The sequence below is a fragment of the Labrus bergylta genome, chromosome 17 (genome assembly GCF_963930695.1).
Source record: "Labrus bergylta chromosome 17, fLabBer1.1, whole genome shotgun sequence".
Lineage (NCBI taxonomy): Eukaryota > Metazoa > Chordata > Actinopteri > Labriformes > Labridae > Labrus > Labrus bergylta.
In genome coordinates, this window is record NC_089211.1 from 4141289 (window position 1) to 4160887 (window position 19599).

At 37.3% G+C, this 19599-nt stretch overlaps 1 protein-coding gene across 2 annotated transcripts in view; it reads right to left on the reverse strand.

Annotated features, from left to right (window-relative positions):
* si:ch211-196i2.1 (collagen alpha-1(II) chain) overlaps positions 1–19599 on the reverse strand; it is a 93063-nt gene that overhangs the window by 15328 nt on the left and 58136 nt on the right. For both annotated transcript variants that reach the window (XM_029277767.2, XM_065965762.1), the window contains 22 exons: positions 18779–18823; positions 18641–18694; positions 18367–18474; positions 18034–18087; positions 16865–16918; positions 16708–16752; positions 16347–16400; positions 13885–13929; positions 12857–12910; positions 12365–12418; positions 12197–12250; positions 11083–11136; positions 10838–10891; positions 7831–7875; positions 7342–7386; positions 3277–3384; positions 3070–3123; positions 2916–2969; positions 2086–2139; positions 1760–1867; positions 884–937; positions 653–760 (listed from right to left, as the gene is read on the reverse strand). In XM_029277767.2, coding sequence (XP_029133600.2) covers positions 653–760; positions 884–937; positions 1760–1867; positions 2086–2139; positions 2916–2969; positions 3070–3123; positions 3277–3384; positions 7342–7386; positions 7831–7875; positions 10838–10891; positions 11083–11136; positions 12197–12250; positions 12365–12418; positions 12857–12910; positions 13885–13929; positions 16347–16400; positions 16708–16752; positions 16865–16918; positions 18034–18087; positions 18367–18474; positions 18641–18694; positions 18779–18823 — 1359 coding nt within the window. The remainder of the gene's footprint in view (positions 1–652; positions 761–883; positions 938–1759; positions 1868–2085; positions 2140–2915; positions 2970–3069; positions 3124–3276; positions 3385–7341; positions 7387–7830; positions 7876–10837; positions 10892–11082; positions 11137–12196; positions 12251–12364; positions 12419–12856; positions 12911–13884; positions 13930–16346; positions 16401–16707; positions 16753–16864; positions 16919–18033; positions 18088–18366; positions 18475–18640; positions 18695–18778; positions 18824–19599) is intronic.

A 19599-nucleotide genomic window follows, 5' to 3' on the forward strand; every position in this document is an offset into this window, starting at 1 on the left:
TATTCCATTTATGCTGTTCATTAATCAAAATCAATGAACTAGTCCTAGAACTAGGGTTCTGATTGATTTGAATTCTGGTAAAATGTTAAGTCCTCAGATTTTAGAAATATGAATTGGTCTTCATTAAGACAATTCATACATGACTAATGATTACATGATGAGAAAAATGTTATTGATTTATAAATCTAGATTTTATGCATCTGTTTTCTAAATCAAGATATAATAATAATAACAAGCATTTTAATGGTAAATGGACTTGAACTTGTTAATCACTTTCTAGTCTTCTGACTAATCAAAGGGCATTTTACACCACAGGTCACACCTACACATTCACACACTGATGGCAGAGGCTGTGTCCATCAGTATTAACTAATGCATTCATAACCAATCACATGCTGCTGCTGCGACAGCGGGAACAATTTAGGGTTAAGGGTCACGCCCAAGGACACTTTGACATATGACAGCAGGAGCTGGGGATCGAACCCCCAACCTTTTGGAAGAGAGACAATTACTGTAACACTGACACATTTACTTATCATTTGACTTGACTTATCTTAAACACATCCAATGTAAATATAAAAACCAACAGCTTGTCATTTAATCTTAGTAAAGACTCATATCAAACACACAAGTATGGTATAACTTTTCTCACCATTAGTCCAATGTTGCCCTTCTCCCCCTTCGGGCCTCTTTCACCATTGTCTCCAAGCGCTCCCCAAGGGCCTTCTCGACCAGATAAACCGAGAGGTCCCAACTGTCCCTGTGGGATACAACCAGGGTCTGATCAGAACCTGCAGGTCACTCAAAATCAAACCAACACAATGATCTTTCTGATCACAGACAGGAAGAGGATGAACTTCAACATGTGACATGTGAAACTGACCTTATCCCCTATGGGTCCAGCACCTCCCGCTTCACCAGTAAGCCCGACATCACCCTAAAGAGGAATGGACAAGAAACTGGAGTTGATTATGTTTGGACTCAAACAACAGAAACATATTTTGGGTGGTACGCCAATAAATGTGTGCCATTTAATTTTTACGAGAAGATGGATGCCATTAAGCTTTTAGTGGACAGGAAAGCTGAATTTGATCAAAACTTCCTGCATTTCTCTTCAGAGTATTTCTTTCTTTTTGCTCATCGGTTTTTCCCCGAAGCTCAGACTGGAAAATCGTATTTTAATACCAATTAGAACACAAAAAGGTAATTACACACTCTATTAGGACTCTCCTGGACTCCATAAATGTTTTATATTCTGATGCTTTCCAAAAAGGAGGCACATTTCCAGGTTGTGGAACTGACATTTCCGTGATAACTCAAGGTAAAACAGAAATTTCAAGCCCTGCCAGCTCTCTGCTCATCTTGTTGTTGTATAATAAACATTTGGAAAGCCTTACTGGAATCTGATTTATCCATCATTGCATCATTGGTCAAATTTAATTTCACGGTTTAGATAACAGTGATTGTGCTTCTTTTCAAAACATATCTCATAAAGCACCTGAAATATTTTGAGTCTGCCAATAGTCTGTAGTGCTAACAAGGAATAAAAAGACAAAACAAGCACATCTGTTCAACATAACAACACACTCTTTAGTTCATGCAATAAACAGGTTGGAGGTAATGGTGATGTGATGAGGTCCTTCAATTCTTCACTGAATTGGAAAATCACCTCCTGTGGAGCTGCTCAGTCTTTTACGAGGCAGCAGTTGAACACGTGAGTCTGTAATTATGTTTGTAAAAAGCAGATAGCTGCACGGACCTCTTTGCCTGCTGGTCCTGGAGGTCCGGGTAAGCCTTTAGGGCCCTCGAGACCTCTCTCTCCTGTGGATCCTGGAGAACCAGAGTTACCACACGGCCCTATGTCCCCCTGTCAAACATGACAACATAAGGCGACAGGAGTCAGATACACATATCGACTGTAGGCTTTTCAATGCATGTACATGGCTAGGTGTCAATAATTTCATTCCACCTGAGGCTGAAGATTGACAAGGTCAACATGGCCTCACATCATTCAAAATGAAATGGCTTTCAGGGGTTTTTCAAGTTCTTTGAGATTTATATAACCCCTCAGGAATCATCACTGACCTGGTCTCCTTTTTGTCCAGGTGGGCCTTCACTTCCTGATTGCCCATGTAGACCCTGATGAGGACACAATTTGTAAAAGGTAAATAGTAAATGAACGTGAGCTTGTATAGCATGTTTCTAGTCTTCTGACGAATCAAAGTGCAAGTGCATGTCACACCTACACATTCACACACTGCTGGCAGAGGTTGATATGTAAAGTGACCATCAGAAGTTAATAATCTCATTCATACACATACATTAGCTGCTGAGGAAGCAGCGGGAGCAATTCAGGGTCAAGTTTCTTGACCAAAGACACATTGGACATGTGGCTGCAGGAGCTGGGGATCGAACCCCAACCTTCCGGCTGAGAGACGACCGACTCTATCCACAGCCGCCCATTGTGCAGATGGATAATCAGTGTGATCTTAACACTCCAGTTAAGATCAGTCTTACAAGCAGCAGCACTCAGCTTGAACACTGAGTTAGGGGAGGGGGAGAAGAGGAAGCATTGCACTGAGGGATAGTGGAGGGAAGCTTTGTTTTGGTTTCAGAGACTGCTGCTTTGTACTCTGAAAGTCACATATTACACCTTTAAGTCACTATTTTTACAACAAGTTTAGAAGTGATGTATTATTTTTGTTTCATAATATTTTCTTGGCTCATCTACAACAAAGCAATTAAGCTACAATGGAACCTCATTTTTATTTCCTAAGTAGTTAATGTTGAGCTTAATGTTTACGATAAATACACTCCTTGAAAAAAACAGGTGAAGAAATAAGATTTTTGTAAAGTTGATTTAAAGTTGATAATATTATATTATATTCTTTGCTCTAATATAAATCTAAACCTACCTGTTGTCCATCTGGTCCTATGGGGCCAGCATCACCAGATGAGCCTGGTAAACCCTTAAAGTTACAGTTTTAGTTCAGTAACAGAGCATAAATAAAGGCTTCACATACAAGGATATACATTACATGCTTACACTGTATATGCACTGTAGGTTACCTTTTGTCCTCGTTCACCTGCTGCTCCTAATAGCCCATCAGCACCTTGTGGGCCCTGAGGACAAACGTTAACATGTTCTCGGTTTGTGTGTTATGACAGGTCAACAACGTGTACAGAAACTGTGTGCAAATGAAAAAAAACTTGTGGATTTCATGGAATCTAGAATATGGAAGTAAGAGCAGCAGTTAATTGTAGGTACCCACTCACTGGGATTCCTGCTGGCCCCTGTGGCCCCTGAGGTCCTGGGAGGCCTGGACTTCCTCTGGGTCCAGGTTTTCCTGCTGCTCCATTAGACCCTGGAAGACCCTGAGGGCCCTAAAAAATCACGCAAGACATAGAGCAGTCTTCAAATAATCTATTTTGAGTCTCACATGGCTATCATCTTTAATCTTTTAATTTGGCAGGTTGAGTGGTTTTTTATGCTTTAGTGTGTTAGTGTTTGTCATTTGTGACTCATTTGATCAAATCAGTTTTTATTTAATGAGATGATGAAGGATCAAAGTATAAACACAATCTCGTACATGTGTTTCCCTTCAGACCATTAATCAAAACAGCAAATCCAGTCAAAGCATGACAGCTGCCATGTCCTCAATTTCTAAGGATTGTTTTATTGATTGTTAGTAATACTTTATCAATAGGAACATCAATAATTACCATCATATAAATCACCTTTTTAAAGTCAATCCGTGGGTCCTTGGCCATTTCACTACTGACTGAAAACACTCCCAGATAAACTGATGTAAACTGAGCAAAAATATAAATGCAACAGAGAAGAAAAACTCTCGCGCTTCAGGAGGTCGGTGCTCTCAGAGAAGGACATCAGACGTTAAAAAAATTCAATGGGATGAGGCCCGTTGTATTTCCTCTGTCACATAAAGACTCAATAATGCCTGAACCCTCTTTCTCGGCCCTTTTGTGATTTTTTTCCATTCTGAGATATTTTACCGACATTCATTTACTGTTATCTGCTAACGCTCTGCTGATACTGGATTGGCTCTTGTATTCAAAATGAAATTTAAATATTCAGATAGTCCATGGATAACTAAGGGATTACAAAATGCCTGCAAAAAGAAAAATACAGTATATAAAGAATTCATAAAACTTAGAACCAAAGATGCAGAAAATATATACAAGAAATATAACAATAAGCTAACTAATATTATGAGAAATAGTAGGAAAGAATATTACAGCAAATTATTAGATAAAAATAAAAACAATATTAAAGGTTTATGGAATATATTAAATAGTGTTATTGGAAATGGTTCTAGACAAGTTAAATATCCACATGACTTTATTGATAATGATATGACTATTGATAATATGGATGATGCAGTTAATGGCTTCAATAATTATTTTGTAAATGCTGGACCAATACTGGCTGAACAAATCCCTGTTTCTGTGAGATCTGACGACAAGAATTATGATTTCATAGACATTAATCCAAAATCAATGTTTCTAACAGCAGTGGAAGAGAGTGAAATTACAGAGATTGTTCATAAATGTAAAAACAAAACTTCTACTGACTATAATGACATTGACATGAGAATAGTTAAGCAGTTCATTCAGGGAATTGCAAAACCACTAACGCACATCTGTAACTTATCATTTAAAATTGGTAAATTCCCAAGAAAAATAATAATTGCAAAAGTCATACCGCTGTACAAAACTGGAGACAAACACCACTTTACAAACTACAGGCCTGTTTCATTGCTTCCTCAATTTTCAAAAATCTTAGAAAAACTCTTTCCTGACAGACTAAACTAATTTATCAATAAACACAACTTACTAACTGACAGCCAATATGGATTCAGACCCAACAGATCCACTTCATTAGCAGTCATTGAGCTAATTGAAAGAAATCACAAATTCCCTGGACCAAAAGAATTATGCCGCTAGTGTTTATATTGATCTCAAAAAAGCATTTAATACAATAAATCACGACAGATTAATTAATAAATTAGAACGGTATGATATCAGGGGGGTTGTATTAAATTGGCTGAGGAGCTATCTACATACAGGCAACAGTTTGTGAAGTTGGGTACACGTCATCTTGTTTGGACATTGCTTGTGGTGTCCCCCAGAGGTCAGTGTTGGGCCCAATTATTTTTATTCTCTACATAAATGATATATGTAAAACCTCAAATATTCTACAGTTTGTGTTATTTGCAGATGACACAAATATTTTTTGTACGGGAGAGGATTTGCAGCAGCTTCTGGAGCTAATTACATCTGAAATGAGCAAATTAAAAAGGTGGTTTGACAATAATAAATTATAACTGAATTTAAGCAAAACAAAAATCATGTTGTTTGGAAATTTTAATTTAAATAATGACGTAAATGTTAAGATAGATGGTGTTAATATTGAAAGAGTGTATGTAAATAAATTCCTAGGTGTGACAATAGACCACAAGCTCTGCTGGAAACCGTTAAATGTTAAATCTAAACTGTCACATAGCATCTCAGTCCTGTGTAAAGCAAAGCATGTATTGGATCACAAATCATTGCATGTTCTCTACTGTTCAATGATCTTACCTTTTTTAAATTACTGTGTGGAGGTCTGGGGGACCACTTACAAAAGCTCACTGCTACCAATAGTCACACTTAAAAAACAAGCCATAAGAACAATCAATAAAGCAGGATATTATGATCACACCAACCTCCTGTTTTTACATTCCCGTACTATAAAGTTCATTGACCTGGTTGACTATCAAGAGGCACAAATCATGTTCAAAGCAAGAAACAAACTGCTACCAGGTAATATTCAAAAACTTTTTTTTGACAGAGATGTGGGTTATAATTTGAGGGAAAAGTTAAATTTTAAAAAGTCAATGCATTTCAATTGGTGGTGTGAAACTGTGGTGGTATGGTATGAGCACGGAGCTAAAGCATTGTCCAAACATGATCCAGTTTAAAAAAATGTACAAAGCAATGATTTTCAAAAGGTACAGGGATGTGGGAGAGCTTTAAGAAGGAAAAAATTATAATAATAATAATGAAATAAATATAATAACAATAACAATAATAATAATTGGTTTTACAAGTTTTGTATACACAGGTGTATGTTAATGTGTATTATATATATGTAAATTGTACATATAGTAGCCTATATCAAATTCTATATATATATATAGATTGTATCAAATGTATAATTGTAAACATACTATAGCAAACTGTATAGATATAAGGATTGTATAAATATATAAAATGTAAATATAGTACATCAAATTGTACAAATACATATGTATATATAGATATAGATATATGGATTGTATAAATATATAAATGATAAACAATCATAGTATATCAAGTTGTATATATGTATGGAAAATCATTGGATTGTAAATATCAAATATAGTATCATAAATATAGTATAGCAAATTGTATATAGATAGATTGTATATATAGAGAGATTATAAGGAACAAGTTAATTTAATAAATATTAATTATTGAGCTGTGGAAAAGGGGTAGGATTAAATCAGTTTTATACTTCTTCCTGCTCCTTTTCAGGCATACCAATTGTAATTAATTAATATATGTAATTTGCTTTTTCTTTTTTGTGAAATAATTTGAACATTGTTTTTTGTATTTTTGTGCTTTTCATTTTGTTTTGTATTTTTGATATGTCTGATTTAAATTTATCAATCAATCAATCAATCAATCAATCAATCAATCAATCAATCAATCAATCAATCAATCAATCAATCAATCAATCAATCAACAAATCAACTAACACTGACGTATGGACCAATCACAGTCACTCAAATTCCCTCTTGTGCTGGGAGAGTACCTACTCTGAAGCAGGGGCTAAAGAGGTTCCTCTAAACAAGGCTGAAGGAACTACAATTGTTGATAGTTCCTGTGGTATTGAATCAATAAAAAATGGGGAGGGTTCCAAAGGTTTCTAGAACTATGAAAAAGTTCTTACAATCTGAAAATGCTTTTTGTGCACAGCCATCCTGACAGAGCGGACGAGCGGCTTTCAGGTAGAGTGAACATACAGAACCTTTCATCATTTACATTGTTTTGTATTAAACACAATGGCAACTTTTTAACAAACTTCCTAATGTACACTGCTGTGCACATCATGTTTTTTTCCAAAGGTCGCCAAACCAAACCAAGGGAAACAGACAAAGATATATATATATATGTGTGTGTGTGTATGTCCATTAAATGCTACTCTAATACAAACGTGTGAGCCTGTAACACACAATGATGAACCCTTGTGCTGCCTGACAGACATCAAGATGCAAAGTATTAAACTTTAAAACTTACTACTGGGCCTTGTATCCCTGTTGAGCCTTCATCTCCAGGCCGACCCTGTACATCAGAGGAGAGACAGATATAGATCAGTGAAAGATACGGTCTGATGGCTCTCACATTTTCCCGATTTTCTCATTATGAAAACTGGAATCTCTACATATCACACAATCATTTTTAATAAACATAGTGACTTTTACTTTGAATTTTCTTCTTTTCTAAAATGATAGCTCTACATCTACAAACCGTTTGTTTTGCATATTTTGAGCAATGTTACAAAGAAAAAAATAAATCAGTAATCAGTCAATGTTATGTTGAACAAAATGTTTTCTATGTTGGATTTTAAATGAGAATTTCTTCAGCAATAATAACTGTGACTCTGAATGATATAAAACCAGCAGCATTATAATTTAGGTCCAACAACAACATTTGGGGGAAGCTAATGATTTGGTCTTCTCTAATTTAGAGCACAATCTCTCTCCTGTTTAGTTAGGGTTCTCTCACCTGAGGTCCCCGGGGTCCCTTCTCTCCTGTAGGACCTGACGGACCCTGAAAAAGGAAAAACAGATGAGTCAGAACATGATGATCACACCCACAGTTCACACTTTTGTCTGAGCACTGTGTGAAAAATTAAGAAAAAGAACATCTGAGGTCAAAGCTTCCTAATAATATTTGTGCCCTCGTCTCTCAGAAGATTTTCAAAACTTCATAAAAAAGTGTTTATGGTCAAAGAACAAACGGATGCAGAGAAAAATAAACAAAACAAGAAATACGAAATGAAGTGATCATATTGGGTCAAAAGATAGTTTAAATGGCAGCTTCTCCAACAGACTGATACAACTCCACTGTCACAAGGACAGATACAAGAAATCTGCGACCTCTTGTGAACAGAGAACTGTCATCATGATCACCATACTGTAATCTGTTCTGCACATGTTAAATTTAAAAATGATCCCTGCACTCATGTTTACTTCATTTGGCTGTCTACTCGCCGTTATATTGTATAGTTTCTGCTTATAATGTCTACACTCATGCACTTTAACTTATGTCAATACTGTCCATTTACAACTCTGTTTTTGCACATTTACTTTTAATCTTTCATATTTAATCTTCCTATTTAAGACTAGTAATGCTTAATTAAATCCTGGTTGTATATATTCCCATTCTTAGTTTTGATATTTTTAGTGCTTATTTACTTTGTATTTAATATCATATTGTGTTTAGATTTGCTAATATTGTGTTTTTTGCTCATATTGTGCGTTTGGACAAGCTGCTGCTGTAACGCCACAATTTCCAAGTTTGGGATCAATAAAGTAAATCTATTCTATTCTATTCTATATAACTTGAAGACCTTCTTCTCCAGCGGGAAAGGTTCACTCTCCTCTTTCAGTATTGTGAATCTAAACAAATGTACCTTTGCATTATTGAATTTTATGCTGTCCACATATATATTTACTCCTGGGTTTTTAACTTACAATACCAGTTCCATAAGTGTGTGTTTTGTAACAGCTACTCCAAAGCTACTCCTTTGGTTTTGCATGAAGTTTACTGGTCCAACTCGTTTCCAAGAGCAATTTTTGTAAGATGAGCTGAAAAAGCATCAAACTAGCAACATAAAATGGAATTTCTAAGTCCAGGGATAGTTGTAAGTTACTTAGTGAGAGACGTTTGGTGTATGTTATTAAAGTGATCAGAAGATTTATCTGGCTCACTGGTTTTATAGCTTATAAGTTTCTGTATGAATCGTAAGACTTTTCAAAAGAAAATCACAGGATGAATAATGTCAAAAGATTCTCCTTAGAGTACATGTTCAAAAGTATTTTATCCTCTTTGTGACTGAAGTATAGATGTGAAGATTTGAAAAACTTTTTCTTAGCCAAATGTACAACACAAAGTGTGGCTTTCTACACTCTCATTGATGTGGACAACATCATTCAGTTTGCAGCTGTATGAAGAGTTTGGTGAATACACATCCTCAGCGCTTCATCTCTTCACTCCATGACAGATTGATGGATTTCACCACAACAGTGGTGACCATGTGAGTGTGCAGAAGATGTGTTTAATGGCTCTGCAGGGAGAACTGTGGACAAGAAACTAACTTGAGAAAACAGTCCCAGCTTCGTCACTGACAGTGCAACTCTTTGGACACAAGATGGATATTCTTATTCCCAAATGTAAACAACCAAGAGAAGAGGATTGATTTATCGGGTGGGAAAACTTTGAAGACTTTCCAGAAAGTTTAACCGCTCCTTTTTAGTACTCGCTACAGCAGAGTAAACGACATAAGGAAAATTATTTAAGTTATTAGAATAAATATTCAATGAATTCACTATCATTAGAGATTATAGTGTGTGTACCTGTGTTTTACAGAACAATGAACAAAAGGAGTCCCTGCATGAGTTTAACACTTGAGGTGGTAATGTGTTCTGTGTAAGATGCCTGCTGCGTTTTCTCATTAAAAAGCCTCCTACCTTCACAGCTCTTCTCACTTCACTTATCATTATTTATTATACTGAACAAAACTTCAACCTGTTTAAGGTTCATTACACATCTGCTCAGCAGTGAGATTTAAGATATGTATAATAAATATATATATTGCTGGTATATAACTAGCTGGTTATAAATACCCTAAGATCGGGTATAGAAGACAAACATTTCATCTAAAGAGTTTGCTGCATCCTATATACTGATGTGTCTAATATACTGATACAAAATGCTGACACAGGCGCCGTCATTACTGCGAGTGCAGCTGTCACACATTGCAGGTGACCTGATGCGATTGAAAATTCACCCCCCTTTATTGTGTATTGCATGCTGTGCTGGGATTCTTAGCGACACAGAGCAGGCTGGCAGCGACACTTCTGAACATCTTTTCTCCCTCATTAGGTGATAATCATGCATTTAAAGAACACAATGGTATACTGTTCAGTAAACAAACCTCATAAAGTGAACCAAGTGACCATCAGAGGTGGGCAGACAGACTCAAGTGTCTTTACTTCACAACTGTCCCTGTACATGTTAAACAACATTTGACCAAATATTTACCTAAATTAAATCTCTCCAACCATGGGAAGCTTTAGAGATGACATACGTTGGTGCTAGTTTTCTTGATGCACTAATAATACCTGCACAGTGGACTGGATTTATAACATTTGGAATAAAAATGCTTTGTCATTGAGGATGTCACCTGGCATCCTGGAACGCAGCTCGGGGACAGGCAGGACGGGACTGGAGCAATTTATTGGTCCTCTGTCTCTCTGCCATTAGATTTGCCAGCAGTGGCCCCAAACAAAATAAATCACAGTGGCCTGTTTGCCCACATAAACAGACAGCTCCTGCACAGCAGCTGCACACTTCACTGGTTTACCTTTTATTTACCCAACCCTCCTCGGTTTGATCCTATTACAGCTGCTGTCCAAACCCCTCAGTCCAACTCTCATATTCCCTTATACAGGTCCCAGGGGTCAGAAAATTGGAAATAGAAAAAAAATAAATACTTGTAGACACTTACTGCAGGTCCTGGCTTCCCAACAGGCCCAGGAAAACCTCGTAAACCTGGCTCACCCTGATGCAGGACGGAAAGAGGAGATTATGATTGTTATTGAAAATGGGTATTTTATTCCCAGATCTGCCCAGTTTAACACTCTTGACTGTTATTTACAACATGTTTGACGCTCTTCTCCGGATCTTCTTCAATCAATTTAATCATTTAAACAGCTTTGACATTAAAGGATGCAGAGAGACAGAGGGCTTTACCCTTTCTCCAATGAACCCCGGAGGCCCACGCATGCCCACGTTGCCCTGGATACCCTGTCAGTGGAAGGAACAACAGATGACAGAATTACATTAATCATCTGCTTATGTCACAACGGCTCACCAAGGATCATTCGACATTAGCCAAAGAGTTGTAAGAATTTAAATCTGTAGGGCAGCTTAAAAACTACGGGTAGAGCTCATGATTTCACTTTATACACAATGTCATTTATATCTGATGGTTTATTTACACAAGCACTCTTATATCATGCCTTTATTAGAAGCACCTTTTTAAGACTAGGTAGGACCCCCTTTGCCCCGAGAACACCATGAGCAACATTAACAAGAAACATTTCTAACACATGGTGGTATGCTAGCACCATGCAGATTTGTCAGCAGCACATACAGGTGTATCTATTAAAGTGACAAAAGTGTATGCCAAAATACTTTCTTATCAAGAATGAAATAAGATAACTAAATAACAAGTTAATTAGTAAATGGACTGTATCTATAGAGCACTTTTTTGGTCTTCTGACCACTTAAAGTGCTTTTTCTACTGAACTAATTCATTCTCATTTTTATACCAATAGCTATGCCCTCAGGGGAAACCTGGTGTTCAGTTTCTTTTTCAAAGACATTTGAAGATGTACCGTAGATCAAACCGCCAACCTTCCAATTAATAGAGAACCGAGTCAACCAAAACATCAAAATATAGGCAGGTCTCTGCAGTCAAAGTCAACCCCAAAAACCTTGTAAGGAGCCCCATACGTGATTGAGTGGCATTACTTTTGTACGAGTCTATTTTTTATTTTTTAGGAAAAAAGATACTGACTGTTTTCTTTAACTCTAGTTTTTAATTGTAGGTTTATCTACATTTATCCATCAATTCCACTTCTTTTTAGTTGATGGAGGAATCTTAATTACATTTCAACAGAACATAATTCACAATGAATTCAGGAAACAATTTCTTATAAGCAGGAAAATCAATAAACTGTATTCATAATGAATTGTGACAGTATACTGTTCTTGTAGTTCATATACTGCATACATGATGTTTCAGCTGTAGAAAAGTAGTATAGGTGCATTCATGTATATGCCCTGCTAAGGATTCACTTACATACATGCCTACTGGGCCTTGAGGTCCTTCCACGCCTGGCTTTCCTGTGAAACCCTGAGAAAACACATGCCAAGCACACATCTCCATAACACATAGTGACACACATGAAGCACAGAGCTAGGTGTAAATGTGATGGAGGTCATGACTGCTTTAAGTCAGAGCACTCACCCTGTCTCCTAGGGGTCCTGGTGATCCTGGAGGCCCTGATTTCCCTGGTGGCCCCTGTGAGATAAAAACACCATCAACAAATGTCCAGCAATCTGTACCACCTGATTATCTGTTCAGTCACTTCAATTTGCAGAACTGTCGGCTCAAACACTTTCAAGGTGATCTGTAAACATGGACGCTGCAGGTCAGCTGTACTTTCAAAGAAATCACTGCACAGAAAACAGTCTGTCTGTCGTTAGATTGGAAGATTGATTCGCTGCAATGTTTTTGCTCAGCTTACTTTAGATATCATATCAAACATCAGACAAACACTTCACATTTAAACCCTTTCTTCACAGCTAATAGATTCACAATGTTCTCCATTTGTATGCTAAGGAGGATCTGTTTATCTCCTCTCTGAAAAACTCAATTTCACTGAAATCAAATCCTCTGTCGTACTTCCAAACCTTTGTCTTTAGAAGGAAACAACCACAGAATGACAGCAATGCGTACCAAAGAACCTGGCGGGCCATCTGCTCCTCTGTCTCCAGCAATTCCTTGAAAACCCTAAAAAGAAGAAAAAGAGTCATCAAAAATGTATCAGGAACAAGAAAACAAAATGAGAAGTGAAAAGGGACAGAGTGGGATGAGACAAGAAAAATAAACAGGAGTAGCTGGCCTGAACATAAATACAGAAGTGGAACTGTTATTCATTACCAGTGCACCGACACTGAGCTGTTTATTTACCTGTCTGAGATAGTTGATTGAGCGTTGTACTTATAGCTGCTTAATCTGCTGTCTCATTGTTTTATGGTCATTTCACGATTCATGAGGCTCCTGCCTATGTGTCACTATGGATAATGTATTGGTGATTAAGAGTTTAAGACGCTTTAACGGATGCATTCGTCTTTGTTATCCCGAGCAATCGATAATGTGGAGGCTGTTCATTTGTTAATACAGAACTTGTTACTCAGCAGCCGTACAAAATAAGCTCTTTAAAAAGCATTCTTGGGACAGGGAAAGTGTAACATAATAAACAACTGATGTTTTGTTTTTTACACTGTCAATAAAGAGAAATCATTGTCACAGCACACAATGATTATTTGACAAACGTCTGATTCCACCTTTTTTACATCAGCCTAAAGTAGGTGTTTCCTTTTCAAAGTTTCATCATGACAATGTTCCCCAATAAACAATACATGTCTTGAAGTACAATAGTCTCCCCACTTTGGTGAACAGGCACAAAAGCCTTGACCTCAACCTCATCCAACACCTTAGAAAAGAGCTGAACACGGACTGGGAAAGCCTTTCAGGAAGAACAGGTGTGTTAAGCTGAAGAGTAGCCGCTATGGTTTGAAAAGATGTTCTACTCATTAACTATGAGAGAATATGATCCAGCAAAGGGATAGACGACTATGTCCTAGTCTATCTTTAAACCTGTGACTTGTTCTGCTGAACCCTGCAGCCTGTGGCACAGAGCCAGCTGGAGGGATGATGTCATAAGCTAAACGCAGAGCACACTCTGAGGCTAACAGTCTCACCGTTAGACCTTTACTGCCAGCGCTGCCCGCTGCACCCGAGGGACCCTGAAACACAAAGAAAACACACTCACAATGCAATTTTTCTTTAAGAGTGCAAAAAGTACATTTCACTTAAATCAAATTATGAACTCTCACATTTTCTTTATTTATTTACAAAAAAAGGACCAATGAGGGGAAATTACTAATTTGTTCCCCTTCTAAAAATAATGTTTGAAGATTGACACCACTTTCATATAGCATCTTCCATTTGAATGAAATAATCAGACTTATTGCAACAAAGTCAAGTAGAGGCTTTTAAGAAAAGTTAGTTAGTAAGGGAAAGACAGCAGTCATGGTAAAAGTAAAATAAATCAATAAAATAAAAGTATCAAATATTTTTAACCCTACGGCTCATCAGGGCATCTGTGCTCTGCTAACCTGTTCTAACACACTTTTTAAATTTCAGTCCGCAAGGTACAAATAACCCCAGTTCACATTTTGAAGAAGTCTTAGCTGCATGTCGACACATTACTGCAGCAAAGTATGAACTAATGTCAGAGGCCATATCCTCTGACATTAAGCTGCTATAAGTAACTTATAGTTCCAGTCCAGAGGATATGAACACTTGCCTGTTATTCTTGCCAGCTTTATTATTTCACTGCTGTATCTGGTGACACTCTTAAGTATTACTATAACTCATGTCAGTCCCTATTTGAGGAGCCTTTAAATACAGAGTATGACCCTCTACCAGTTTGCTAAGGTAAAGGCAAAGCAGTAAGGAAACTTATAACCAATAGGGCTGATAACCTCATATAACACAGATCCACCTCTTCATTTTTCTACTGTTAACAGAGATAGTGCACTGTTATTATCTTAGATTGAGGCTACATGTTTATTTTCACCTAGAGTAGAGTAGGGGAGAGAGAGCCAATCACATTAATACATGCAGACATGTGGAGAGATGTATTGAATTGTAAAGTTTGAGCTGCCATATGAAGAGCTGTCCACTTGTGATCAGATCGCCCACAATGCATGTTGATATCTGTCGCTAACAGGCTCTTCTAAAATAGCAGGCACAGCATGTTCTTTCTAAACTGAATATATATCTGCAGAGTAGTAATGTACTGGACTTTTTCTGGCCACCTCAGGGTTAAGAAAAGACTCCAGAGCATCCAAGGATTTAACAATCCAGATTTAAACATGGTAATTTGTGAACTTAAGAGTTGATGGAAGGTGGATGCTGTAACCTCCAGGCGGAGCCCGGTCAGTTGCTTCCCCCTGTTTCAAGTATTTTAGTGCCAACCTAAGAATACTTTCTCCTGTATCATCACTTTAGACAGATAACAGGTTGAGTTCAGCCTTTAATGCTAACCTTTAGGAAAGAGAACCAACAAATGCATTTTCCCAAATATTAAATAATCCCTTTAATACAACTGATTTTAACATTGCACTTATCGGTTCAACAGCTTTCTTTTAGAATGAAGAAACTTCCCCTAGGCCTTTTTTCAACCGAGTCACTAATTTAAGACTGCATATGCTAAAAAAAGCTATTTTTCCTTCTGCAAATTGTTATTGTTTCTCCCTGTCTTATTGCTTTTCTTCCTATCTTTAATGATTTTCTTTCAAAAGCCTCATGTGGACAGGCTTTGACAACTAACATGTATGTTAAAACACTTAACAACGCATTTTGTTCGTCCAATGTATCTGTGATGTCCACGTCAAATAAATTCTATCTATCTATCTATCTATCTATCTATCTATATCTATCTACCTAAGGTATTCTTAATTGAGAATAAAACACATCTCATCGTCAATTTAAGAGTTATATGTCAATAATGTATAAAATACAATGCTACACAGCATTCAGTATATAGCTCAATACAGTATGTGTAACAGCTCCCCACAGAGGTCCTGCTCTGTACAACACTGCCTCCTGCTGTCTGGACTAAATATTACCACACCCTGTCAGAGCTCTGGCAGTTTGAGGAAATAACCATCTTCGCAGTCTACGGCAGCTGGGAAGTGAAAACCAAAAATATGTTTTACAAAAATGAGAAAAAATTACATTTCGGAAAACATTTTATAAAACCAAATTACAAAAGAAAAACACTTTTACAAAGACCAGATTAGAGCACTCGTAATATAGCGCACCTTGTCTTTATTGTTAAGTTCTGTGATGTTAAATGCATATCCTTATAGTTTAGTTTTCTACAGTGTAGAGCATTTTGAAGGCCTTAAATTATGTTGTGGTTTGTATGTGAAATATTCGTCCCTGTGCAAATAAACATCTAATATAAGAACACACCTAAAAAACGACCTAATATTAAGACTTACTGTAGTCTATGCAAGTCCACATAATTCCTAAAAATAAAAAAGATTTACAGAGCAACACTCGTACAGTAAGTGGTGGGAAGTGGAGGACACATAGACACACACACAGCATTGACAGTTGGTAAGATTGAAATATGATAGAGAATGGGAACCTGTGTACCAGGCTTTCCTTCTGCTCCCTCTGGTCCAGGAGGCCCCGTCAAACCCTGATGGGAGAGATCAAGCAAAAACATACAAACATGTCAACTGTTTAGAAATAAGTCTGCAGAGACAAAACTCTAAACATGAATACAAATATTACAACTGAGACATCAGGTATGAAAATCTGAATGAATTTAACTACTCCTAAGATGTTTTATTTGTAATACTAATCGTTTTTATACACCAAAAAATCACAACAAAAGTGTCCTCATGACACCTGACAGAAAGAGGGCGGTCTACACTCTTTGGATTAAAGGGCAATTAACCATCTAGTTACAGTCTGATAGGCTTTAGAAGAAAAGACTAGTTTACCGATGGACCTGGTTGGCCAGTGTTTCCTCGCTTTCCTATCCGACCCTTCAGAAAAAAACAACAGAAAACCACATTAAAACCCAATAAGGAACCAAGCTGGTATTACACTTCTATATATATATATATATTCATTAATGATTTCTGTTTGATGTAATACCTTGCTTCCTCTGGGTCCTGGTTTGCCGGTACGCCCGTCTGGTCCTCTATTGCCCTTTAAAGACATGAGGATGTTAGTAACTGTGGCCGAGCATCATCAAGTACACGCTATACTTTGTCATTTGTGTACATTAAATCCTAAAATGTATAAATTATGTTTAAATCTGAAAGCAGCAATGCTATGTCATGTAGTCATGGGAGGAGGTTGATTATTTTTTTACGTATCTGTACTCTGAACATTTTTGACCTTTGACCTAGTTCCCACTTATTTCTGAGAGTCAGAAAATGTCTAATGTGTTTCTCAGATCTTGTCATATTGTCATTGAATAAAGTTATTGTAACTGTTCTACACATTCCTGTTGAACTGCTTGTGTTTTTTTAGTTTGTAATTAGAGAAATTAAATATCATGTGTCTTTGTAGCCTGATTTGTGAGAGATTAAGTCAGTGAAGTCTGTTAAGCTCTATGGATGTCTGCACAAAGTCCGCTTTTGCCTCTTTTGGACTTGGCACAACAAGATTGAATGAATCTGGACATTTGAATTCAGCTTTACACTTCATATGGACTCTGATACTCTGTGGACTGTCCAGACGATGCCTCTATCAGACTGTTTAGGGACTGCAGTAAGGCGGTAAGTTGAAGGGTAGTAACAGATACAGTAGTAACAGATACAGATCTGCAAATAGGTAATGCTTAGCTATGTAAGCCACGTACACTGTTTACACTGTTGCTGATAGTTATGCAAAGTCGGTCAATAGTTTGTTTGTCCCTCTCACAAACGCAAATTGCATCCTAAACAGGAGGAGCCAAAAAAAGCAATCATTTTTGTCCCAGTAGGGGATTGAGGATTGCGTACAAATACAAGATATGACTGTATGTCTGAAAGACAAAATCACATAATTTAAGTTTGCAATTATTCTTGATCAGCTATTTGAGGTTTAGGCTGAGGCCTGAATTGAGATTAAAACCCTGATGTTTATAGAGCCATGCTCGCTCTGACTTGCAGGCTTCAGAAAAAGCGCTCTGTTGCTTTTTGATATATTGGATTGTTAAATGTGCATTCAGAAGCCTTCTGGACGCTCTCATGTTTCTTAGTGAAATGTGAAGTTTGGATCAACATATGAAGTCATCTGACCTTTCTTTGTGTTCAGACACATTAATCATCACTGACCTTTAACCCACGGCTGCCCTGTTTCCCCTGAAGGCCCGTATCTCCATTTGTGCCCTGAATGAAGAAATATAAAAGTCAACCAAGCTTATCCCCTTTTCCACCTTCACCACACGTCTGTTTCTGGTTAAAAGAGCATTTAATACAGTGTGATGCTGCTAATACTTTACTACATTGTTGAATTAAAATATTGAAATCAAGCTTGTTTTTCTTATTGCCAGTGTAAATCAACGTCCTACAAAAAGCTAAACATTTGCTATTTGATCCAAAACAAGTCTGCTTTTATAGTTACTTGTGTAAATCAGTCAGTTGGATGACATAAGACTTTAACTGTACCTCAGTGCCTGTGGAGCCAGGTTGGCCCTTGGCGCCCGGGAAACCCAGGAAGCCAGAGGTACCCCTCTCTCCCTGAGGTCCCCTAATACCTGCCGGTCCTTGAATACCCTGAGATAAAAACAGAAACAAATATTTTGTCTGAATGGAAGAGATCTTTGTAAATCACACAGACGTTAGAGTATTACATGTCGTTAAACATTTTGACAAACATGATTATGCTCCTCGTCTTGTTGGCAATATAAGGCTATAACACAGGAAATTAGTTTGCTCCTACTTTGTCGCCTTTAGGTCCTGGATCCCCCTTGCTCCCGTCTGGCCCCCTGTTACCCTGTAAAGAGTTAAATGGTCAATGGGATTTTACACAATTTGGTTTTGCAGTAAATGTGTTTTGAATTCTACCACAAGCACCCACCGTTATCCCAGGAAAACCCATAGGACCCTGACTCCCAGCGACACCCTGTAAAAAAAATCAGAAATGAGTGACCAAGGCTGATGAAGTAAAGGACCAATCAGCATTTTTAGAAACGAATTATTAGAAGTGTTAACAGGAAAATCATCACATTTCACAGAGCTGGAAGCTAATTTAATATCAGAAATCAAAAAAGTTGAATTAGTTTGACTACATTGTGAATACACAGAAAGTGAAACATTGTGAAGAACTGTTGCATATTATTTTGTTTATATCTCAACACATGATAAATTAAAATATCGGGTCCTTGCTCATTTTAACATCATCAGTTTGAAAGAAGGAGGTTAAAATAGTTTGCTGCAGACAAATGGAAAAAGATCTCAAAGAATCTGAAGTCACAGTCTCCCATCTTTCTAACATTGAAGTCATACTTCAGATAAATGAGCATATCATAGCAACAGTTATAATGATCAGTGTCTCTCAATGATTAAACATGTAAATGTTTTTATCTTTGTGCAAAGGTCTCTCTTAAAAAAAAGACCTCAATGAGACTACCTGATTTTAACTGGAATAAATCCAATCATGTCATGGTCCACTGAGATACTACAGCCAGTAGATGGCACTGTGACACTGTTGGAGTGCATCTGAGATCAACGAGACAAAATCTTCAGTTTATGAGAGGAAAAGCTGCTGTGGTGACAAAAGGATCATTCACCAAACCCTGCTGAGGAGGGGGACTGAATCCAACCATGACAGCTGCTTAACACTATATCAAACCCCAAACTGTCCATAAAATGTGTTTGACTGTAATGTGATGATGTGAA